Raw genomic sequence first — 25,073 nt, forward strand, 5'->3', positions numbered from 1 at the left:
CTGAACACGCCCGCTGCCCCCAACAGCTGCACCGCTGTCCAAAATGAGGCGCTGAATCGACCAAGGCTGCAAACAGGTCCCAGAGACAAAAGCAACGACCAGGAGAGGTTGAGAGGTAGCTGCTGCTGCACGAGCAAGTCCCAGTGATAAAGACCCCTGGAAAGATACTCCCCTTAGAGCCGGACGAATGGTGTAAAGTCAAACTCTGTACCCTCTCCCATCTAGACGGAAAAAGATGTGAAAACATAAATTGGTGGCGTGGGTAAGGGTGTGAACATGGAGAGGCTGTCCCCTCGCAGGCTGGTGTGAAAGGGGGGGGGTGTTGGCACATTTCCGATCCGCCCTTTAGCGGTCGGTTTGAACGCCCTTCCATGGGCCCAAACGGCCAGAGAACACAGCATCTGGAGGCCATTCATTCGGCCAAACGAACCCAGGTGAGGTCCCGTCCCACAAAGATGGTCAGGAACGTGGGAGAACAGATAGAAAGAAAGTACAGAGGAGGAAGAATGCTGAGTCGCCAGTGTCTGGAAAGGCTGGCAGTGTGCCTTCTCTGTAGCCACTGGTTCTGGGGGGGTGACTTTGGCCTCTTCCACCGGAGGGGTGTTTGCAAGCCTTGGGGACGGTTGGTGGTCACACGTGGGAGGAGGGGTGCTGTGGCATCAAGTGAACAGAGGTCAGGAATGCGCCAAACATCCTGCAACACGCAGGACACCCCACCCCCAACAAGAGCAACTGTCCCCAAATGTCAGCCATGCCGAGGTCGAGGAGGTCACTCTCCAGCCCAGCCACTCCGCTTCTGGATAAATACCTGCGGAGCGGGGAACTGCCCCTGTCCCCACAAGGACTCGAGCTCAAGAGGGCCCATTGAGTATTCGTTCAGTGCCATCCATGTACCACGCACTGTGCCACGGATGGGGCTTCTCTGCCATGAAAATTAAATGTCCATGGAGAGGAGAAGGGACAACTGGATTATTCCTACGGAGGACTGCGGTGCGGCAGGTTAGAGGAGACAGTGCGTCCACGGAGAGAGGGCCCAGGGACTGGAAGCCCTCGCTCTGAGAGAACGGCAGAGCCTCTGCAGCCACAGCTCCCGGCCGCCTTCTTTCCCAGGCGCTGCACAACTTCATGGGAGCAGCTCGAGCTCCCCTAACAATCCAGTGAACCAGGGCCCCAGGGTGAGCGCAGTCGTGGCTGCACCCACACCTCGACACCCAGGTCTTACCCTGCAGAAGGGAGGAAGCCTTCCTGGGACGTCTGGGGGCTGGGCTGAGGGCAGGAGAGGCACACTCATTCATTCTTTCCACAAACGTTTATCAGGCACCTGCCGCGTGCTCGCCTGGAAAATTCCAGGGTCGGTGCTGCAGTCCGCAGCCCCCTCCTTCCCCCTCCAGCTGCCGTTTCCATGGCAACAGCCAGCCTGCCGCCTCCTGCGGGACCAGGCCGGTGCTCTGATGGGAAGGGGCAGCTTGGGGGCGGGGAGGACCCAGCCCACAGCCCTCCTTCGGTGGCCTGTGCGGGACCCCGTGCCCCTTCACACACACCCTGAGATGGAAGTTTTGCAAACGATCATGAATTCGCCCGCAAGGGCCTCCCCGGACCCTGTGAGAAAATCACCTGCGTCTTTTAAGGACCAGGAACGCAGCGTTAGTGTTTCTTCTCCTTGCTCTTTTATTTATTCATTTATTCAACAAAAATGGGCCCACAGGTCTGGGAGCCAGTGGGACGGAAAAAAAGCAAACACGGGAAAAGTCATGCTCTTTGGTCCGAGAGCTGAGCTCCGGTGACATTCGCTCCTTCAAACAAGACTTTTTTTTTTTTTTTTTTTAAGGATTCATTTAGCAAAGGTTTGTGGGAGGATGACTTTGCACCAGGGGTCATTCGAGGCATGGGGAATACATCATAAAAAAGGAATGTCAGCACCCCTGCTCGCCAGAGGTCCAGAATCTGGCGTTGTCACTGCACTGGCTTGGGTCACTGCCGTGGGGCTTGTTCGATCCCTGGCCTGGGGACTTCCGCAGGCCCCGAGAACATCCAAGAGAAAGAAGGGGAAAAAAAGTCAGTCCCTTAAAGACATTGATTACCACAAAGATCCCTGCCCAGAATGCCTGGCACATAATAGGATCGTCACACATTTTGAGGATGTGAATATGGGTACCAATGAGTGCATCCTGTTCTCAAAACTAGGGTTGTGGAACCTTCATGGATATGCCATGATGGCCACCAGTGTCCTTTCTGGAACACTCTTTGGACACTGAATACCCGAGAGCCAATTGGAAGGGGAGGAGGAGGACAGCCTTGGGGCTTTTCTACTCGCCGCCAGAAAGCTCGAGTGAATGTGTTTATACCTTGCATGGAGAAGGGCTCAGGAAACACACCTCTAAAGCTCACAGCCATGGAAGGAAAAAGGTAAATTTCACCTGACTCCACAAGAGCCAAAAATACAGGTACAGAAGAAATAGAAAATAACATCAGCCAGAGCAAAGCGAGCAAATGGGCAGAGCTACGTACAAACCAGTGGGAGTCAAAGAAATGCAGTCTTTTAGGCGACACCTTTGTTTGTAAGAGGTGAACAAAACATCTGGGAAAAGTGAACTTCAGAATATATAGATGGCCAGAAGGGCTTTAAAGGAGAAAAGTGAAACAGTAAAAAAAAAAAAACAAAACCAGAAGTCAACTATAATTTTTAAAATGTAAAAAAAAAGCAAACCAGGGAGTAGTGACTAAGTCCATGGTCTGTAACCTGACTAGAATAAAAGTTCCCGAGGAGAAGGGGCTTCTTGATGGTTCTGCTGCATCCACACTGCTGGCCTGTCACCCAGTGCAGGGCCAGCCCTCCGTCCCTACTGTCCAGTGGTCAAAAGCACGCCAGGCGAATGGACACCCCAGACATGAGGGTCTCGGGCAGGCACGGATCCCCCACCCCCACTGCAGCCCTGGCTGCAGAGGAGGCGTCCCCCCCCATCGGGCTCGGTGTATCAGTTGGAGGGATCGAATCAGCACAGGCAGAAAAGCTAAGAACAACGTCCCTGGCTCTTGCAGGAGGCTGGGGAGGCCTGGGGGGCCCGCGGAGACCCAAAGAGCCAGTTCTTTTTCTTCTGCAGTGACCCCGTCTGAGATGAGCGGGAATGTGCACAAAAGACAGGCCTGACCCTAGGTGGGGGCGGAGGGGCTGCAGGTGGGAGCCCTCCCCCAGCCGTTCCCTCCCCCTCCCCAGGCCCAGGCTGGGTCTTTGTCATCTGTTTTCCCTCAAGAGCTGTCACCTGATGTGCCAAGGAGGGCCGTTGCCACAGAAACTGCAGCCCGATCAGACCGTGGCAGAAGAGAGGTGGGGGCTGCAGGGACAGAGCCCAGCCTGGAGGGCGGGGGGGAAGGCTAGAAATTTCCAGTTCTGAAGTTGGAGGGTGGGGATGGAATACCCTGGCTCCCCAGAAGCAGGGGCTTCTGCAAAGCTCCTTGTGGAGGTGATGGGTTCTACACGCCCCCTGGCCCCAGGTCTGCTGGAACCCGGCGGATCTGCCCCCATGTTCTGATGACAATCCCACATGAGGCCCACCTTCCCGGGTCCAAAAGAATGCCGGCGACAAGCCATGAGCAGAGAGAGGGGAGAGGAAGCATTTGGGAGAAGGTGAGGGCAACACAGACATGAAATGGGAGCTCCCTGGGGGTTAAGGATCTGGTGGTGTCACTGCTGTGGCATGGGTTCTATCCCTGGCCCGGGAACCTCTGCGAGCCGTGGGGCAGCCAAAGGAAAAAAAAAGAACGTGAGCCACGGAGTGAGGACGGAGTGGGGGGCTGAGGTCCACGAATCATTCTGTCCGTTGCCCCGTTTTCTCCTCCTTGCTCTCAAACTGCCACCCCATTCCATGGGGTGGACACACCTGCTTAGCTTACCCATCCTCCTGCCGCTGGGCGGGGAACCTGGACGCCACCAGTGCCCAAAGCATCACCCAGTCCATGGCTTCTGCTCGGTCACCGTCCATCAGGTCAACCAGCACCGCGAGGAGCTGGACTCCCGCGTGTGTAAGAGTATGCCCCGGGGCACAGATCCCCAAGGGGGCATAGTGGGCGGGGGGCACTTCACCGGCTGTTCTAGACACTGTCAAACTGCTCTCCAAGGTGGCCTTGGACGGACATTCTGTCAGAAATAGACACTTTCTGACCCCAGACATTCTCCACTTCCCATCATTCTCGGACGGACGGTCTGGCACACAGCAGGTATTGGGGAGACGTTTCTAGAAGGTAAATAAGTTGGCGTTCCCTGGCGGCCTGGCAGTTAAGGGCTCCGTGCCGTCACTGCGGGGCACGGGTTTGATCCCCTGCCTACTTGAGGCCAAAACATTTGGGGATTTTTTAATAATGATTTTTATTTTTTCCATTATAACTGGTTTGCAGGGTTCTGCCAGTTTTCTACTGTCTGGCAAGGTGACCTGGTTACACACACATGAACACATTCTTTTTTCTCACATTATCGTGCTCCATCCTAAGTAACTAGACGTAGTTTCCAGGCTCCAGAGCAGGAGCTCATTGCTTATCCATTCCAAAGGCAAGAGTTTGCATCTCGAGGCCAAAACATGGTCTGTGTGTGTGCATGTGCACGTGTGCTTTTTAGGGCCACACTCCTGGCATAGGGAGGTCCCCAGCCTAGAGGTCGAGTCCAGGCTACAGCCGCCGGCCTCCACCAGAGCCACAGCAACGCAGGATCTGAGCCAGGTCTGCAACCTACACCACAGCGCACCACCACACAGGATCCTTACCCCACGGAGCGAGGCCAGGGATGGAACACGAAACCTCATGGTTCCTCGTCGGATTTGTTTCCACTGTGCCAAAATGGGAACTCCTGAAACATTTTTTAAATGGTCAATCAGTGGACGAGTAAGTGGGCTCTGTGGGCTCAAATTTGGGAAGTGTTGCCTGCACCTGTTTAATGCAGCTCTCGTTCACTTAGTGCGGAACCTGACACCAAAGAGGCTTCAGGACGTCGTTTCTCCACCACGCGGAGAACTGAGGTCCTGGGCTGCAAGGTCCTGCTGCTGTGGCACCGTTCACATCCCAGCACACACATCCCGCAACTTTCCCGCTGGTCACTCCCCCAGCAGGGCTGCCCGGACCGCCGCATGGGGGGCTGTCCCCCTGGGAGTATCTGCCGGGGATCTTCCCAGGCTGGGGCGGGGGGGTCGGAGGGCACGCGCATATTAGACGGGAATGCCTTTGGCCAAAAGAACGTGCCAGGGCGGTTATAATAAATCACATTCTCCCCACTAGCCTGGGAAGGCAGCCGTTTTCCACACAGTCGCCAAATCTGCTCGCCTGTATTTTCATCATTGTTCACTTGACACCTGGAAAAATGACTTTCCAAGTTGGTTTTCAGGTCCATTTTTTAATGAAGTACAAAGCAGTTGAAAATTCATTTTTTAAATTTTTTATACATTTTAAAAATATAGTTGATTTATAGCATTGTGTTAATTTCTGCTGAACAGCAGAGTGAGCCAGTCATATATATATATATATGACTTCCTTTTCTTATCTTCTCTTCCCTCATGTTCCGTCCCAGGAGACCGGATAGAGTTCCCTGTGCTGTACAGCAGGACCTCATTGCTGAGCCATTCTAAATGCCATAGTTGGCATCTACGAACCCCAAACTCCCAGCCCAGCCCACTCCCTCCCCCTCCTCCTTGGCAACCACAAGTCTGTTCCATGTCTGTGAGTCTGTTTCTGGTCTGTAGATGGGTTCATTTGTGCCATAGTTGAGATTCCACATATGAGTGATATCACGTGGTATTTGTCTTTGTCAGACTGACTTAGTGAGAATCTCTAGTTCCATCCACGTTGCTGCAAATGGCATTATTTTTTTTCTTTTTTATGGCTGAGTCATAGTCCATTGTATATATGCACCACTTCATCTTAATCCATTGATCTCTTGATGGACCTTTAGGTTGTTTCCATGGCTTGGCTATTGTGAATAGTGCTGCAGTGGACATTGGGGTGCGTGTATCTTTTTGAATGAAAGTTTTGTCCAGATAGATGCCAGGGGTTAACCTCTCTGTATGCTTGGATGTAGGTGAAGTTACCTGCCTCTGTGCATTTATCAGTGACACGAGGATGGAAGCATCCACAAGGCCTGGGGTCCACAAGGAGGGAGGGATCACAGGAAGAAGCACACAGGGTCGCCTCGGAAGGATGGGTGACAGCCGTGGGCTGCGTGGCCTCTGCGCTGGCCGCCAGACCCCCGAAAGTGAACAGGAGGAGAGCGAGGTGGTGGCGTGGAGATGGATGCAGAGAGAGGTGTCGGGGACGGATGCGGGACGGGGCGGCCACACCACGCGGGGCTGTCAGTACCACGGTGAGGGGGGATCGGGGTGCTGATGGAGATAGCGGTGATATTAGTGGGGCGAGGTCCTTGGCCCAGCTGGCTGGCTGGGCTGCTCTGGGCCCCTCTGTACACCTTCCACTCACCCCTCGTAACAACTCTGACAGGTGGGTGGTGTGCCCACCCCGGTTTGCAGGTGAGGCCCCTGAGACTCGGACAGGAAGACGGGGGTCATCTGGTAACAGTGGACTCAGATTTGCTGAGTGCAAATCCATCCTGCCCTCCCTCTGTAACTGCCCTGAGCCTCAGCTTCCCCAGCAGGTCAAAAGCGCCCTTGAGGTCACGGAAACCCTCTGGGGAGCTCCTGTTGTGGCTCCACAGGTTAAGGACCCGACTTGGTCTCCTCGGGGATGCAGGTTTGATCCCTGGCCTCGCTCGATAAATTAAGGATCCAGTGCTGCTGTTGCTGTGGTGCGGAGCGCAGGTGCAGCTCTGATTCAGCCCCTGGCCCAGCGCGTCTGTGTGCCACAGGTGCAGCCACAACACGAAAGAAAGGAAAAGCCAGCCAGCCCTCTGGATGTATCGATTAGCCGCCGTGAGCACTGACCCAGATGATGCCTTTTATCCTTGTTAGCAGGGCGATGAGGGTGGAGGAGGCTGAGGAGCCTCTGGCTGGCAGATGGCTTTGGGGCTACATTTCACGTGCGAGTTTCTGACGAGCATACAGGAAGCGCTCAATACACGCCAGCTAGGTGTTTGCAGCAGGAGGAGGCAGAAGCGAGCCTCGCCTTGTTAGACTGCAGTCCATGTCCGGAGGCTGTGGGGCTTCGGTGTAGGTGGGGCGGGCTGTTCACTGCGCAGGGGGGCGAGTGAGCAGTTTGGAACGCAAACCACGCTCCTCGCCCAGCGCCCCGTGCGGGCGGCCCCTCCCAGAGAAGGGGCAGCTTTTACTCCTTCCTGCGGAGGCGAAGGCCTGGTCCTGGGGACCGTCACCTCCCAGCACCAGGGTTTGGGACACCAGATCAGGGAGGTGCCCTGTCAGAGCCAGCATTCTTGGCAGCAAGCAGCAGAAGGCACTTGGCAGACTCCAGCTGTGTGGAGAGGTGTCGAGGGCGTGGCGGGTAGATCTCGGAGAAGCCAGGGAGGCTTTACATTCCGACTCGAGGTCCTGGAGCCAGACTCCCGGTCGGAGACTGGCCGGGATGGGCCTGGGGAGGCCCCGACGCCACTGCTCCCGACTCAGGAATTCACGGCCCCTTAGCTGCCTCGGGGATGAGTTTCCAGCGTCCAGAAGGCATGCTCTGCTGTCCCACCCGGGGGCTTGTGCCCTGGGAAAAAAGGAGGCCCCTCACCTGCTGCAAGAGACGCAGGAGAGGAGAGAGGGAGAGAGGGCGGGAGAGAGAGAGGAAAGGAAGGAAGGAAGGAAACAAAGAGAGAGAAGGAAAGAGAAAGAAAAGGAACGGGGGAAAGAAGGAGGAAGATCCCATCATGGCTCAGTACTAACAAACCCAACTAGTATCCATGAGGACACAGGTTCAATCCCTGGCCCCCCTCAGTGGGTCAGGGATCTGGCATTGGCACGAGCTGTGGTGTAGCTCGCTGAGGTGGCTCAGATCCGGCATTGCTGTGGCTGTGGTGGGGGACAGCAGCTACAGCTCCGATTGGACCCCTAGCCTGGGAGCGGCCCAGGAAATGGCAAAAAGACCAAAAAAAGAAAGATTACAAAATCCTAGATTTTCCTCATTTCTCGTAATCAAGTAGTGTGCATCTCTATCTCAGTCATTGTAATTACCCACATTGATCTTATACTTCACTTTGGCATAATTCAGAATTTGGGACGTGAGCTATAGATGCCTGGGGCCTGCAAGGCCCCAGTGACATCGCTCGGCAGAGGCACAGAAACCCATTAGCCCTGAACAGTAGAGAGAAACCCCCTCGCGTCTGGTTCTAGGGACGTGATCTCCAGAACGTACTGGTCTTGACTACGTTTACGATTTGGGAGTGAACGGTTCCAGCATCCTGGCAACACTTGACGGTTTCCGAGAAAGCGGGTTGTGGAGACCGTGTGCAGACTTTGGACTCGGTCCAGCATGTGGCTCCTTCCTCGGGGAAATTCCAAGCGGGGCCAATGTACCTGGCTCTCGGGCTGGACGTCGACCTTCTTAGAGCTCCGTCCTCGGGCCCGGGTTCCGGGAGAAAGGCCTCTCCCGCTCGAAGCGTCTTTTCAGTTCAATTCTGGCTCCCATCCCTCCAGGAGCAGCGCAGCCAGGGCCGTGTCGGAGAACAGAGCTTTCTCTGTGTGGGCGCAGCGGACCCCAGGGAGGGACCTCCGCTTTTCAGCTCCCGAGGAGCCTCCGCACTTGTTCTGATCACCACGGACAGGGAAGGGCTTGTTAACAGGTCACAAAAGCACACACGCATGAAAGAAGAGACACATGCGTCTGACCACCTAAAAACAATGAGGTGCCACCTCGCACCCCCAGGATGGTTAAGTGCTTCTTTCAAAGCACAGAACACACAGCTGACCCTCCACATCCGCAGGTTCAGCAGCTGCGGAGTCAGCCGACCGCAGGTGGATTCCGTCCCCGCTTGGTCGACTCCGCGGGTACCGTGTGAGGGGCTTGAGCATCCTGGGGGTTTGGTATCTATGCAGGTCCTGGAACCCACTCCCCAGGATACCAAGGGAGAATCATGGCAGGTACCAGAGAGAATACGGGACACGGGACACTCTCGGTGGAAATGTGAGATGTGCCGCTGCTGCAGAGAACAGTCCAGGGGTTCCCCAAAAAGGTATAGGTGGAATTACCACACGATCCCAGAATTCCACCTCTGCCCACAGACCCAGAGAAATTGAGAGAAAGGTCCTAAGTGCACAAGGATGTTGTGCATCCGTGTTCGTAGCGGCATTATTCGCAGAAGCCCAAAGGGAGAAGCCACCCAAGCGTCCATCATGGATGAAGCAACGCACAAAATGCAGTCCACACATGGGCACGTTGCGCAGCTTAAAAGGGAAGGAGCTCCTGACACAGGCTCCAACCCGGAGGATCCTTGACGACACCGTGCTCAGTGAGATAAGCCCGTTGAAAAAAGACACATCCTGTATGATTCTACACATACGAGGTTAGAGTCCACTAACCAGATTCTCGGAGACAGAAAATAGAGTGCTGATCGTGGGGGCTTTGCGGGAGGGGGGATGAAGAGTCAGCAGTTGATGGGGACAGAGTTTCAGTTTTGCAAGAGGAAGAGTGTCCTGGAGGTGGAGGGCGGTGATGATGGCACCGCTGTGCAAACGGACCTCACACTACTCAACTGTGTGCTTAGAATTCGTTAAGGTGGCCAATTTTATGTTGTGTATATTCCCACAATTTTTAAAAAAGTAGTAGTGTGTGTGTGTGTGTGTGTGTGTACAGGGGAGAGCCACAGTTAGCAAAGGCTGGGAGAGTTCCCATGTGGCTCAGTAGGTTAAGGATCTGGCGTTGTCACTGCTGCAGCTCGGGTCATTGCCATGGCTTGAGTTCAATCCATCGCCGGGGATTTCTGCATTCCACAGGTGCAGCCCAAAAAAAAATTGGGAGAAAAAACCTAAATTCATTATTGCAGTCGTGATAGTCAAGGGATCTATGTCACACACATATACACTGTGCTTCTGGCGATTGTAGAGACAGGGCAGGGGGTCTGAAAGGGTGTTTGCAGGGCAAAAAAAAAGAGGCGGGGAGTGGGGTTGACACGAGCTGGGGAAGCAGGCTCCTTGCTACCTGAGGTGGAGGACAGATGGCTCTGGCTAGCGTTTTCCACAAAGTCCAAAACGGATTTGCCGTCTGACCCTGCGATTCCACCTCTGGAATCCACATGCGCACTCACGCCTCCCCTGCGGTCATTGCAGGGACTGTGTGAGGGGCTTCGTTAAAACACGTGATCGCAACCGTACCATGACCTTGTCACCAAACCTGACTGCACGTGTTCCAGCTCTCAGTCTAAGTCCGCTGCAGTCGGGGCTCCAGCGGCTTGCACGCTGGAAGAAGGCTCGGTGTCCCGGGTGGGGTCCCCAAGGCCACCCCCCCTCTCCCGTGCCGGGATTCACTGGGAGGCCTCAGCACGGAGTCGTGCTCCCGTGTGGGCCCTTAACTGTCAGGGTGCCCATCCTCTTGTCATCGTCATAGCAGCACCTGACATCAATGTCTCCGTTGGACATTCACGTTGTGAATAACACCCCCCGGAACCCTCTTAGCACGGAGTCCTGGGCAGGGCGGCTCTCCCGGAGTCGAAGAAAGATTGCCTTGTAAGGCACAAACCGCTCCCAGGCACACAGGGCACACAGGGCGTGGGCGCGGGTGGGGGCGGCAAACTCCAACGTTCCTGAACCCCCACGCTCGCCCGCAGGGCCCCCCACCCCGGGCTGCCCCCCTCCCTCCCTCCTCGGGGTCCCGCCCCCCGGCGGGGACAGTTCCCACGGCAGCGGACCAGCTGGCCCTTGTCCTCCACACCAGGTGCGAGGTCTCTGGCAGGCGGGCGGCGCGGGCGCCAGGACCTCCCCCCAGAGGCGGACGTGCTCCTTACGCCACCGAAGCGCCCCCTCGGACGCTTGGGCAATAAGACGGGGCAAGTCTCCCGCAGCGTGTTCTTTCCTTTAATCATCCACCGTGCGTCCGTGCGTCCGTCCACAAATTATTCATTTCACCCCGACGGTCATGGCAGACCCTCTTCCAGGACTTCAGGATTTGGGGACGGAGTGGGGGTTTTCAGATGGGGGCGGTTGGAAATATTTTGACTATGGAGGGTAGGGGCTTTCAGCATCTCGTGCATGGAGCCGCGTGATGCTGCCAAATACACCTCCTACGGTGCCCAGGAGAGCCACAGTCACACACACACACAGTCACATTCACACACAATCACTGTCACACACACTCACACTCCTATGGTACACAGGAGAGACACACACACTCACAGTCACTCACACACACACACTCCTCAGTGCCCAGAACCACTGTCACACACACACTCACTGTCACACTCACACACCGTCACACATACTCACAGTCACTGTCACACACACTCACACTCCAGTGGTACACAGAAGAACCACTGTCACACTCACAGTTACTGTCACACACTCACACTGCTCTGGTGCCCAGGAGAGACTGTCACACACATTCACACTCACTGTGCCCAGGAGAGACACTGTCACTCACACTCACTGTCACGCACATGCCCTCACACCCCCTCATACGCTCTCACACTCATGCACGCTTCCATGCACACACCCACACATTCACCCATGTACACACTCACATTCACACTCACTTGCTCACAGCCATACTCTCACATTCAAAACATGCACTTGCACACTCACGTTCTCACACTGGCACACAGTCACACACCTGTGTACACTCACATACAACAAAGAATTACCTGGCCCTTGATGTCGGCAGCAGGGACGTTGAGAAGCCCTGGGAAGCAATGATGTGTATGAACCTGCCCCCCCATCCTCCCGGGACTTCCCATCTAAGAGAGGACACAGACCCGCCACCAACCTGTCACTGCGTGCTGTATGCCAAAGACTCTGCGGATGGGTGGGGATGACTGAGGACAGAGGTGACCAAGGGTAGCGAACTGTCACAGGAAGAGACCATTCCAGGGGGCGTGCACAGCATGTGCAAAGGCCCTGGGACCGAGGCACGTTGCTGCATTCAAGCAGGGCAAGGCTGAAAGTATGAGGTGTTGAGGAAGAGAAAGGGGCGGGGGCTGGGGGTTGGCTGGAGAAGGACCTGTCGATGGCAAGAACTTTGGGATTTAGGAGTTCCGGTCATGGTTCAGCGGTAACGAACCCGACTAGTATCCATGAGGACACAGGTTCCATCCCTGGCCTCACTCAGTGGGTCATTGCCATGCGCTGTGGTGCAGGTCGCACACATGGCTCGGATCCCGCGTTGCTGTGGCAGCTGCAGCTCCGACTCAACACCTAGCCTGGGAACCTCCATATGCCGCAGGTGCGACCCTAAAAAGACAATTAAGAACAAAGAAAAGAAAAAGAAAGAACGTTGGGATTTATAGTTCCGCTGCTAAAATGAGCCACCCTGCTGGCATCGCGGGTGTTAGCCAGCCGCTGTGCCCACCGCTGTGCCACCAGTGCCGCTGTGCTGTGCATCGTGAACACTGACTGTAAGCCAGGCCTTCTCCAGGGCATGGGCGATATGACCACTGCCTTTTGCAGCTCAGGGGCCCCTGGGAGAGGGAGACAGAGATCAAACAGCCCCACACAAGGAGGACACGCCTTTCCTCGGTGCCCTCGCGGGCCGGGCCCAGGGCCGTGGGCAGGACAGGGGGCTCAATCTGCAAGGCAGCCGAGGAGGGTGATGGACGTGGGTGTGTTTGGAACACATCCCCGCAGGTGAAGAACCCTTGTGCTCTTGGAGGCGGGAGTCCCAAGTGTGGGTGGGGCCGTGACTGCCGCACCCATCACCCCACCGGACAGTCGCCCGCCTCGCCAGTAACCAGTGCTTATTGCAGTTATTATGCACCAGGCACTGCAAGTGCCTTCTTTCTTCCTTAAAACTGAAGCACTGTTGTTTGCAGTGTTGCGCCAATTGCTGCTGTAGAGCGTGGTGACCTCTCTTCCATCGCCGTCTATCCCAGGAGACTGGATCGAGTTCCCTGTGCTGTACCGCGTTGTTTCTTCATTATAAATGGAGTCGTTTGAGTGCTGTTGAATTCCCATCACGAATCTAAAAGGTGGGGGACCTCGCCTTCCCACCGTAAGGGTGGAGGAGGCCCCCCGGGGCTCGGAGGAGGAGGCACGGGCACCTGGCGGGCTCTGATGGCAGAGCCCCCCCCCCATGGGGTCCATCCCGCCACGGCTCTCGAGGCTGATGTGAGGACTGGGTGAACAGAGAGGAGATGAGCAAACAGCAGCCACGGAACCTCCTGGGCAAACCACACAGTCCTCCAGATGAATAGCACGTTCATATTTGACATCGTTGCGAAAATTTTGAAAACTTAAAAAAACATATTTGAAGCGTTGGGGAAAAAAGCAACCTTAATGCAATAAAACACAAACTATGATGAACAAAATAATAAAATTTTAAATACAGATAAAACCTGACAGTATTTTGCGCCATGCCCCATTAGAGTCTGAGGCAGAAGGAAATGTGCACTGCTCCATCCATGCTTTTATGCATTTTTAAATTTTCAATTTTCTTTTTTTTTGGCCGTACCCCATGGAATGTGGAAGTTCCCAGGCCAGGGCTCAAACCCAGGCCGCAGCAGTGACAACACTGGATCCTTAACTGCTAAGCCACCAGGAAACTCCTGCATTTTTTTTGTTTTTGTTTTTGTTTTTTGTTTTTGTCTTTTTGCCTTTTCTATGGCCGCTCCTGCAGCATATGGAGGTCCCCAGGCTAGGGGTCCAATCGGAGCTGTAGCTGCCAGCCTACGCCAGAGCCACAGCAACGCGGGATCCGAGCCGCGTCTGCAACCTACACCAGCCACAGCCACAGCAACGCCAGATCCTTAACCCACTGAGCAAGGGCAGGGACCAAACCCACAACCTCATGGTTCCTAGTCAGATTCGTTAACCACTGCGCCATGACGGGAACTCCAGCGATTGTTTTTTCAAATGTGGGACCTGAACGGTTTTCCAGTTTTATTTTCCTCTCTCTGTCCCTCTGTCTCTCTCTCTCTCTCTTTTTTTTTTTTTTTTTTTTGTCTTTTTAGGGCCACACTTGCAGCATATGGAGGTTCCCAGGCTAGAGGTCTAATCGGAGCTGTAGCCACCAGCCTACACCACAGCTCACGGCATGCCGGATCCATAACCCACTGAGTGAAGCCAGGGATCGAACCTGCAACCTCAAGGTTCCTAGTCGGATTCCTTTCCGCTGTGCCATGACGGGAACTCCTCTCTCTCTTTTTTGTAATTGAAGTATAGTTGCTTGACAATTTTGTGTTGATTTCAGGTGTGCAGCAAAGTGATTCAGCTATCCATCTGTGTGTGTGTGTGTGTGTGTGTGTGTGTGTGTGTTCCTTCTCAGATTTTTTTCGTGATAGGTCATTACCAGATACTGAATGTAGGTCCCTGTGCCGTCCGTGGTCCTTGTTGTGGGACCTGAGGTGGTTTCGTTGCTAACGAAGGGTTGCTTTCCTCCTCAGTAGATGTTCTGGACACCAAGTCTGTCAGTGCAGCAGTTTTAGATTGTGAAAGGCTAGATGAGTGAATCCACACTCACATACACACAGCATCACATTACAAAGTACCAAGTTGTACACAGACACAGCAATAAGAACTACAATTCTTACGTACAATAGGCAGCATTGCCTAAGAGTTGAGGTGATTCGAATACAGGTCCAAGGAGTTTCCCGTGTGGCTCAGTGGGTTAAGGATCCAGCATTGTCACTGCTGTGGTGCCAGTTCGATCCCTGGCCCCAAACTTATACACGCAGCCAAAAGACGAAGAGAGGGATGTGGGTGCTGACCCACAGAGGGAAGACGGCAGGTGGGGACCAGGACAGGGACGGAGTTTGCCACAGCCAAGGAAGGCCAGGGTCCCCGGCCACCGGCAGAAGCGGAAGGAGGAAGGAAGGGTTTCTCTGCCGGCCCCTTGGGGCGGGACCAAGGAAGAGCACACGTCTGCTGTTGGAAACCGCTGGGTTTGCAGTCATTTGTACCGCAGCCCGGGAAGCTAACACACAGTGGCTGGTGTTTTGAGAGCACATATTTTTTTGGCCTTGTCCACATCCTATGGAAATTCCAGAGCCAGGGGTTGAACCCACGCCACAGCAGCAACCCATGCTGCTGCAGTGACAATGCTGGTGCTTAACCCACTGAGCCACCTGGGAGCTCCTAGAACACCTGATTTTAAAGCATGACCCTATTTTTAAAACGAGACATTTATTTAGACCGGATTTTTGTTCCACTTCTTTTTAAAAAAACTTTTTTATTAACATGGAGTTCCCGTTGTGGTTTAGTGAGTTACGAACCCGACTTAGTGTCTATGAGGATGTGGGTTTGATCCCTGGCCTCCCTCAGTGGGTTAAGGATCTGGCGTTGCTGTGGCTGTGGTATAGGCCGGCGGCTGCAACTCCAATTCAACCCCTAGCCTGGAAACCTCCATATGCCGCAGGTATGGCCATGAAATGAAATAAAAATTAGAGAACACCAATATTCCAAACCCTAATAAGTAACGGCCATTAACGCAGAACTGCATGAAGCCTGCGGCTCTTCTGCTGCCGTTTTCGGCCTGTATTTCCGAGCCATTTCTTTCACTGTTTAAGCCAGATGGGGTGGTCTCTCTCATCTCTTGGAAGCAGCCGCATCCTGACAGAAGTGCTTCTCTAAGTAGCCCACCCCGCCCCGTCGTGAAGGGGAGCTCCCTGCGGCCGGGAAGGGAGCTTGCTTTTTGGCACCAGCCCCAAGGGTCTGGAATCACTATGGAGGTGCCGCCTCTGCTGTCCTCGGGTCGCCGTCTGGGTTCCCAAAGTCCCGTCCACAACCCGCTGTCGACCCCTCGAGAGGGTGTGGTTTGCCCACCGCCGCGTCCTTGGGCCCTGGGCCTGGTTCCAGGTGCAGAGGGGCCCCTCGGGGAACGAGGGAACTGATGGGTTTAGAGCCCTTTCAAGTGGAAATGGGTCTTTGGTTTCCTCATCCTTTTGCTTCCAGCGCCCAGCAGGTTGTAGAGACTCGAACACTGTGGTGGGGGGGGGCGCGTGTATAAACCGAGGCTTGAGCGGGTGGAGAAGGACCAGGTATTGGCGGTAGGTGGTATTCACACGCTGGCACCTGGAGCTCCTCTCCACCAAAAGCTTGTGATGACCTGGCGTCTGCAGACGCTCCAGAGCCGGCCCTTTGCCCATCTGCCGAGACTCAGGAAGCAGCGGGAAGGGCATGAAAGTTGCCCGATTACCGGCGGGAAGGAAAGAGGGTGCCGCTGCTGCTGTAGGAAACGGCATGGAGATTCCTCCAAAAGGCGAAGTACAGTTCCCGTGTGACCGGGCAGGAGCGCCTCGCGGGTAAACGCCCCGAGAATGGAAAGCAGCGTCTCCAAGGGACACGTGTGCCCTCGTGTCTGTGTTGGGTTTTCGCCACCGCCTGGACGCGTGAGCATGTGGCTGCTCACAGGGGAGTGGAAAAGCAAAATGCGGGGAATGTGTTTGAGCCTCGCGAAGGGAGGGTCCTGACGGAGGCTGCAAACACTAAGGACTTAGGCCGAGGGCAGCCTGCCAGCCACGGGAGGGCAGATGTCACACAGCTCCGTGCACACGACGCCCCTGGATCCATCCGATTCACGCGCAGGAGGGTGGTTGTGGGGCCGAGGGGAGGGCAGAAGGGGGCTCGTGAATGGCACAGAATTTCTCCTGGGGAAGCTAGAAAATCCTGAAGATGGATGGGGGTGACGGTTACACCACAGAGTGAAGGCGCGCAGTTGGACAAAACTGTGTCCTTGAAGATGGTGAGGTGCTGCCGGACCTCGCGGGACCATATCCAGTCCCTGGGGCTGGACTGTGATGGAGGATGATAGAAGAAAGGGGTGTGTGTGTGTGTGTGTGTGTGTGTGTGTGTGTGTGACTGGGGCACTTTGCTGTACAGCAGAAATTGACAGAACGTTGTAAATCAACTCTAATCAAAATAAAACCAGTGCTTAAAACGGTAAGTCTTGAGTGTGTTTGCCACAATAAGATGTTTTTCTTTGAAATGTGCGTGGACTGCTGGCGAGACGTCTGCAACGTTAAGAATCTTCTCGCCCCACCCGGATCTGTTTGACGTCAGCGGCTGTAGTTCCCTCCAGAGCCTTTATGCGTTGGTGGTGGTGGTGGCTTTTTTTTTTTTTTTTTTTTCTCTTTGCATCAGAAGCGGGGCTTGGGCTGTTGCCATGGAAACCGCAGCTCGCTTGGAGAAGGGGAGGGGGCCACGAGGTGAAGGAGCAGAGAGAGCCATGGAGGCTGGGATTTTCCAGCCTCGGAACTGGCACTGGGTGTTGGCTTTGCAGTAAAGGAATGCATTAAAATAGGGGTCTTTGTCCCCAGTGAAGTCATTGCCCTTCCTTCCCCAGAGGGCAGGACTTGCTCAGAGGTTACACGCATGCATGGCACTCAGCCCAGGTCTGGACCCTGTGGGAGGCTCCCCTGCCTCTCCTCATATGCCACTGCTTGTGAAAGAGATTCTTCTAGAAGACAGAGCCTCTGGGGTTCATTTTGCCTGAGTCACAGTCTTTGGAAAAGGCATGCCATCACGGCCACCCTCCTCCTTAGCACCTGGGCTTCTGAAAATCAGGTTTCTGTGCCGCTGAAATTCAAGGCACCTGCAGTTTGGGGCGCATTGTTTCGATTAGCTTATCTAACCCCTGCGATCCTAACGGGGACCCCAGAATGCCTCCTCGTAGAGGCATTGTTCATCCATTCAGTCAACTGATGTATCAGTTATCTTTGGCTGCATAACAAATGGGTCACTGACAGAGCATTGCAACTGCACCGATAATCACTCACAGGCTTCATCAAAGGGACCGCTAGCCAACCTCCACCCCCAGCTGCGGTCCACATTCTTGAGCTGAATGCCCAGTGGAGCCGGAGCCCGACACGCTTTGCCATCAGCCAGCAGGATGTACTGGTTTTCTTGAAAGCAACTCACACAGCTAATGCCTTTGAAGCACCCATTTCCAGTATGTTAAAGGCGCCTGATGGTAACAGTCTCCTGGGCAGGTGCACCTCCAGAGCCCACCTAAGCTAGTCTTCCTCTAATTTCAGGGCTCCCACTCCTGTTCCTCCGACTGTTTAAGGCAGCGGCCGTGGTGGTGGATACCCGTCATGGAGCCTGGCACACAGTAAGTGCTCAGTTAATGTCGGTTGAACCGAACTACCTGATCTGCATCCCACATGTAGCTCTGAAGCAGCAAGAAGAATTTCACCGGGTCACACTGCAGCCACGTGTGCCTGCACGTAGTCCTGTGCCCGGAGGCATCGCCCGCCTTCTGTTCCAGGTGGGACGGTGCCATCGCAAAGGAAGCCTTGCTGTCGGCTCGGAGGGGGGTGGTCCACACGCCAGCCGCCGGTGTCCCTGAGATTTGGTGGCCACCGTTGCCCGTGGGGTACAGGGCAGAGTCCCTTACCCTGTGGCCCTAGGCCATGACGGGTTGTTTTTCCAAGAGCTCAGTGGCCCAGTTTTCCTCTGAGAGCCTGGAGGTGGGAGGGAGGGAGGCCACCGGGAAGGCAGAAGAGAAGGGGGAAAGATGGAAGAAGCTTTAGGACTTGGCGGCTGTGTTTGGAGGGTGTGGGGGGAGGAGGCGGCAGCGTGCCCCGCCCCAGGTTTCATGCCTGCGGGGCTGGATGAAAGCGGGCACCTTCTGCTGGGAGGTCCCGTGGGTCGAAGTAACTGGAGACGCCTGTCTCAGCTTGGGTCTCCTCAAAGCAGAGCTGGCAACGCCGTCGTGGTGCAGGTGGTTTATTTAGGCGGCGGTGCCGGGCGGGGAGTAGGGCACAGAGGTGAGGAGGGCAGGCCAGGGAGCACGGCTGGGCTGCTCGCGGAGCCGGTTGCCTGGCGCCCACCCCGAAGGGGAGCCCTCGGAAACCTCGGGAAATGTGCAAGCCCCACTTCTTCTCACCCCGAGGGAGCAAGACCCCAGGTCAGTTAAACATCAGCTCCTGTGACCACGGCTGGGTGGCCTCCTGGTCACCGGGACCCCTTTCCTGCCATTTTCTACCCGTTTCTACCCGGCCACTTCGCAGTTCCCAAGCTGCGCACACGAGCTTCTGTCGACGTAACAAAAATGCACAACGTGAGAGTTTTAAGTTTTATTTGGGGGAAAATGAGGACTACGGCCCTGAAGGCAGCCCTGCAGAGAGCTCTGGAAACACTCGGAAGAAGTCGGGGTCGGGGGGGCATACGTGTGATTTTACTGAAACGGGAGGGTCGCGCATCCGGGCACACGTTCTGCTGAAGGTGCCGCTCCTCCCGTGAAGTTTACTGCCGGTCACAAGAGGCAGAAGCGCCAGGAAGGATTTCAGTGCTTTTGGAGATGCGAGGAGGTGCGAGAATTGGGCCCATAAAACCTCCCGAAACCTTCTCCCCTCCGAAGACCTCCTCTGCCAGTCTCCCACAGCTCCAACAGCCTCGCTCCTGGTCTCCGCCGAGCTCCGTTCAGGGGCACTAAGGGCCGGCAGCGGCAGTGGCTCAGGATTCAGTCCGAGGAGAGGCGGGGGCAGGTGCCAAGCTCCAGCTCACGCGCATGCCTCGGAGCCTTCGTGGGAGCCGTTCTCTTGCCTGGAATGCTCTTCCGCTCTCATGTTCCTTTTTCCCTCCTTTTCTCCTTCCTTCCTCCCTCCCTTCCTCCCCTTCTTCCATCCTTTCCCTCCTTCCTGTTCCAACATCACCACCCCAGGAGCAACTTGATAGCCCACTCCCCAGAAAAGGACCAACACCATGCGATTTCCGTCCTGTGCAGAATCTAAAAAAATGAACAAACAAACAAAACAAAAACCCATAGATACAGAGACCAGAGTGGTGGTTACCTGAGGGGAAGGGGGAGGTCAAATGGGTGACGGGGACCCACCCACCACCTGGCAAGGGACAGACGCTAAATTTTTGACAGCGAGCCTGGTGCAGGGTATACGGAAATGGAGTGGGGAGGTCCCGTCTTGCCTCAGCGGGTTAAAAACCCAGCCAGTATCCATGAGGACGAGGGTTGGATCCCTGGCCTCGCTCAGTAGGTTAAGGATCCGGTGTTGCCGTGAGCTGTGGGGTGGGTCGCAGACGCGGCTTGGATCCTGCATGGCTGTGGCTCTGGTGTCGGCCAACGGCTGTAGCTCCGATTGGACCCGTAGCCTGGGAACCTCCATATGCCATGGCCGCAGCCCAAAAAAGGCAAAAACTAGAAAGAGAATGTGGTAGACATGAATGTATATGTTCTAAGCAAACGCCACCTCAATTTTGAAAAGTGAAATGAAGAATGAAGCCGCTCCCTCCCTGTTGAGAGGCGTCCCCTGAGCTGTCCTCGCAGCTGGCGTCACAACCAGCCCCTCGTTTGGTTCGGGGGTCGGGAAGCCCCTGGAGCGGGAGGCTGTCTTTCGCACCCCCTGCTCTGTCACTCACGCCCACACCGTGCCCAGGCCTTGTGAAGCGCCTTCTCAGTGTTTGAATGAAGACGCAGGACTCGGATGGCCTCCAGGTGCCTCTTGGGCAAAATCTGTGGCCCTTGCCCACCGCGTCCTGCTCCTGTGGGAACTGCTGCTGTGGGAACTGGTGCCCAGTAGGGCTCCTCCTGCATGTGCTGGGTGAGTGGACGGTGGGGACAGGTGACCAGCACTGGCGCTTCCGTATGGTTTCCAGCACCACCTGCAGAGACTCAAGCAGCTAATAACGACCTCCTTCCAGCCAAAGAGCCTTCATCTTCAGAGATGTTTTTTAAGCTGTGTTCACATAACACAATGGACAGTGAAATTTGCTCCTCCTGGTATAGATTTCTAGAGTTTTGGCAAATGCATTCTGGGCTGTGACCACCTTCAGAAAATCCCTCCTGCATCTCCTGGGACAAACAGCACCAGACCCCCTGGAGGTGCCCTGCTCAGACCTGACCTCAGAGGGACCCTCCCTCACCCCCAACTGGAGGCAGCCCCCACCCCACCACCACACTCTTCCCGCCCCCATCTCCCACCCGACTTCTCCCCTGCCCGCCCCCCGCCCGACAGGAGAGCATGGCCTTTGCCCTGTTCTCTCCACTGTTTGTGCCCCTAGGGATACTCTCAATACTTGCTGAAGGAGCAGGTGAATTTGGGGGAGTAATGGAGTGAAAGAATCTTCTGATTGCCTAAGGCCCAGAGGAGTCCGCTGGGTATCTTTTTTTTTTTTTTTTTTTTTTTTAATCTTATTGGCGTGTAGTTGATTTACAGTGTTGTGTGAGTTTCAGGTGTGCAGCAAAGTGAATCGTTTTACATACACACATATCCATTCTTTTTTCCCATACAGGTTATTACAGAACATTGAGTAGACTCCCCATGCTATCTGGCACCCATTTTTACTTCCCTTTGTAGTCCCTTTGCCTAGGACAGTGCCTGGCACACAAGGGGACTCAGGTGGCGTTTGTTGATTGACTCAATGAGTGAGTGATGAGGACAGGGCTTGCCGTAGGTAAGCGGTTCTTTAAAAAGGTCCGCAGAGCCCGCGTGGCTGTGCCACACCACCTCCCCGCCCCAAGTCCTGCCGCACTCTTTTCCATTTTAATGCGCATAAAAGACTTAATTGAACCACTGCTGTCCAGCCAGCAGCCTGGAGAGTTTATGATAATTCTCCCGTCCTCGGGGGACCCTGGCTGGGAGTCCGAGCAGCGAGCCTACGCTCCTGGAACATGATTGGCTGAGCCTGTTGCCGTGGAAACTGCAGCTGGACCTGGGGGAGGGGGGCTGAGGCGATGTCCTGAGAGGCCCGGAAACTGGAATTTTCCATGATGTGGGTAAAGGCTCTGTGTGACTCAGTAGAGTCTGGCACACAGTAGGACTCCATGTGTGTAAGTGAAGGAGTAACCGTGTCTTGGGGATCACCTATGGGTGGGGGGTGTCACCTCCCTCGTTTCCACTTGTACGTGGAAAACCTTCTTACTGTGGGGGTGGCAAGCTACCCGGTAGGCTTTTGAATTCATCCGTTCGCCCGCCGACCCCGCCATCCCTCACCCACCTGCACCTGCATCGATTCTGTTCTTCTTTTTCTGTATCTTACGGTGCCTTCACATCGCAGGGCGGGGCTGGGGGACCGGGGTGCTCACGGACCTCGGGGGTTGGGGGGAGACTGCCCTCCATGGGCTGTCGAAGTCCTAAAATAATAACGCCTCACCTATAGGCACCTTTCCGACGCCTTCTGTGTACAGCCCCAGCCACCTTCTGGCCTGACCCTCACACCAAGCCCTGATTCCCATGCCTAAGCCGCCCCAGGGCCGGGCACCAGGCACTGGGGACCCCCCTCTGTAGCCCAGAGCCTGAGGGGTCATTCAAACCCGCCAACCCTGAACTTGCCTTTCTCCGTGGAGAGTCCACTGAAGGGTCTGGCTGCATGTCCCCCTCCCTCCTGCCTCCGGCTCCAGACACCTGGCGCCTCCCTGGTGGCCCCGCACGGCTATCCCCTTCTTTCGGGGAAAGACATGATTAAAAAAACCTGCCGTGGCAGGAGCAGACCCTAACCTCCATGAGAACGAACATGACAGGGGAGGGAGAAGAATCTTGCCTCTTCACTCTGAGTTCTTGGCTGAGACCCCCCTGTGTTAAAAGACAGACCAACACGGGAAAAACAAGTTATTAACACGAATACCTCACGTGTACAAGGGAGACACCCCGGGGAAACGAGCACCCCCCCTGAGGTGGCCAAGAATCGGGGGCTTAAAAACCATCTCGGGGTGTTCCTGCTGTGGCGCAGTGGGTTCATGTCCAGCTGGCCTCTACTGGTTTGGTCCTCGGCCGGGTACAGTGGGTGAAGCTGCAGCTGTGGTGTGGGTTGCTGCAGCAGTGGTGTTGTACAGCTGTGGTGTGGGTTGAAGCTGCCGCTCAGATTCAGTCCCTGGCCCAGGAACTTTCACATGCCACACGTGCGGCCAAAAGAAAAAAGCATCTTTGCACGGGTTGTGGGGCTGGAGGAAATGAGTGATTTTCAGGGAAGATGGATGGGCCCTTGGAAGACCAGACAGGTTTCAAGGAAGTTGGCCTGATGTCTCCTTCGAGGCCCATCTTTGCAATGGCCTTTCCCCTTGATGAAACTCCCAGGGGAGGACTAGTGACGCTGGCTCCCCTTTGCAGGGTCTGTGTGCAGGGGGACACCAGAGTCCAGAGAGAGGCTGTCAAGGGCCTGCCGCTAGGTGACCAGGACACCAGAGTCACGTCCTTGGGTGTGGCCCATCTGAATCCCATGGCCATGTTTTGGGGTGGCCTACCCTGTCCCCCAGCATCACGTCAGGCTTCCTTCTCACGCTTGGCATTCTGGGGCCTGGTGCGTCGACTTCCCGGAGCAGACGCCCAGTCTCTGTGGCTGGAAACATGGCGGCGAGAAGCCTAAATGTTTACGTCGCTGGTCACAGCTGAGGTCAAAACATGGGGCTTTCCAGACCTTGTGCGGCTCAGAGCCACCTTCCTGCACAGAGGGGCAAAGGACAAGCAGCAAGATGAGGGGCACCGGTGACTGGGTGGGTGCACTGCAGGCTGCGAGCCCCCCAAGCCCCCCCCATCCCTCACCCAGGCCAGCTGCACAAGAGTCACAGCAGCCCCGCTTCCTCCCGGGCTCTTTGCTGCCTTAGCAACCCAGGCAAACTCCATCTATTGCCATGGAAACTGCTGCTGAGCGGAGGAAGTGGAGGGAGCTGAAAATCAGCAGAGAGACTCTCAGAGAACAGAACATTCTGGAATCCTGGGTCAGATCCAGGGTACGTTTAGAATCCCAGCCCGGAATCCTCTGGCCTCACATTCCTTACTCGTGAAAAAATAAAGACGCATCCTTCTCTTGAGCACCACTGATGGGTACATGAGGTGGTGCAGCTGCTATGGGAAACAGGCTGCAGGTGCCTCAAAAAATTAAAGGTGGAATGACCATGTGACCCAGCAGGTCCACCTCTGGGTAGAAGGACCCCCAAGAAGTGAAAGCCGGGGTGCAAGGAGTCGGTTATGCAGCACGTTCACAGCAGCACGGACCACAGTAGCCAAACGTGTCGGAACCCAAGTGTCCATCAGTGGCTGGGTGGACACACAAACGGTGGTCCATACACACAGTGGAATAGCATTCGGCTCAAGAAGGAGGGAGACACACACGGCCACCGAGATGCGCCTTGAGGGCATCGCGCGCGTGAAATGAGCCAGCCCCGGCCCCCAAAGGACAGATACTGCCCGATTCCACTTCCATGAGGAGGCTGCGGTCCTCGGATTCACAGACGGGAGGTCGAACGGTGGGGGCCGGGGGCTGGGCCGCTATTGTCTCAGGGGCCGCGGTTTCTGTTGGGGCCGGTGGAAGAGCTCTGTGGCTGGAGGCTGGTGACGGCTGCACAACAGCGTGAACAGACTTGCTGCCACCGAACTGCACGCTTAAAATGCTTACCACCATGCTATGTGCATTTGCCATAACTTAAGAAAACGAATATAAAAATGTGAGTTCTGGAGTTCCCGTCGTGGCGCAGTGGTTAACGAATCCGACTAGGAACCATGAGGTTGCGGGTTCGGTCCCTGCCCTTGCTCAGTGGGTTAACGATCCGGCGTTGCCGTGAGCTGTGGTGTAGGTTGCAGACGCGGCTCAGATACTGCGTTGCTGTGGCTCTGGCGTAGGCCAGTGGCTACAGCTCCGATTCGACCCCTAGCCTGGGAACCTCCATATGCCGCGGGAGCGGCCCAAAGAAATAGCAAAAAGACAAAAAAAAAAAAAAAAAATGTGAGTTCTGGGCAGGTGTTTCCACCTCTCGGAGCCTTCCGTACTCGACTTTTCTGACTTGTAAAATCAGAATGTGAATCGGTCCTCCTTTGTAGGATAATGAAAACACCAGGCCAAACACGCGGTCCAACAGCTGACAAACTGGAATTTGGCCCAAGGTGGTTGTGGGCTTCCTTTGGAGAACTCTCCCGAGACCCCAAGTTTCCACGTATCACATCTCCCCCCCCCCCACACACACACACAGTCGCTTTCTTCGGAGCAGACACTCCCCATTGTCTTAGGACAGAGTCTTCTGACACTGGCGTCTGCACACACCTGTGGTGTGCAGACCCTGCACACGTGAGTTTCTAGCTCTGGACTGTACCATGGTCACAAGGAGCTTCCTTCCAAGGATGA

At 55.3% G+C, this 25,073-nt stretch overlaps 1 protein-coding gene across 5 annotated transcripts in view; it reads left to right on the plus strand.

The window, feature by feature from the left end:
* Window positions 1–25,073, plus strand: part of LOC110261077 — a 181,334-nt gene that overhangs the window by 93,893 nt on the left and 62,368 nt on the right. For 4 of the 5 annotated variants that reach the window (XR_002344835.1, XR_002344836.1, XM_021095136.1 and 1 more), the window contains exon 3: window positions 18,038–18,114. The exons of the other annotated variant lie outside the window; for it this stretch is intronic. Coding sequence is in view for 2 of the 4 variants with exons in the window: in XM_021095136.1 (XP_020950795.1) it covers window positions 18,038–18,114 (77 nt within the window). In the remaining 2 variants the exon portion in view is untranslated. The remainder of the gene's footprint in view (window positions 1–18,037; window positions 18,115–25,073) is intronic. 5 annotated transcript variants of the gene reach the window in all.

The sequence above is a fragment of the Sus scrofa genome, chromosome 6 (assembly GCF_000003025.6).
Source record: "Sus scrofa isolate TJ Tabasco breed Duroc chromosome 6, Sscrofa11.1, whole genome shotgun sequence".
Taxonomy (NCBI): domain Eukaryota; kingdom Metazoa; phylum Chordata; class Mammalia; order Artiodactyla; family Suidae; genus Sus; species Sus scrofa.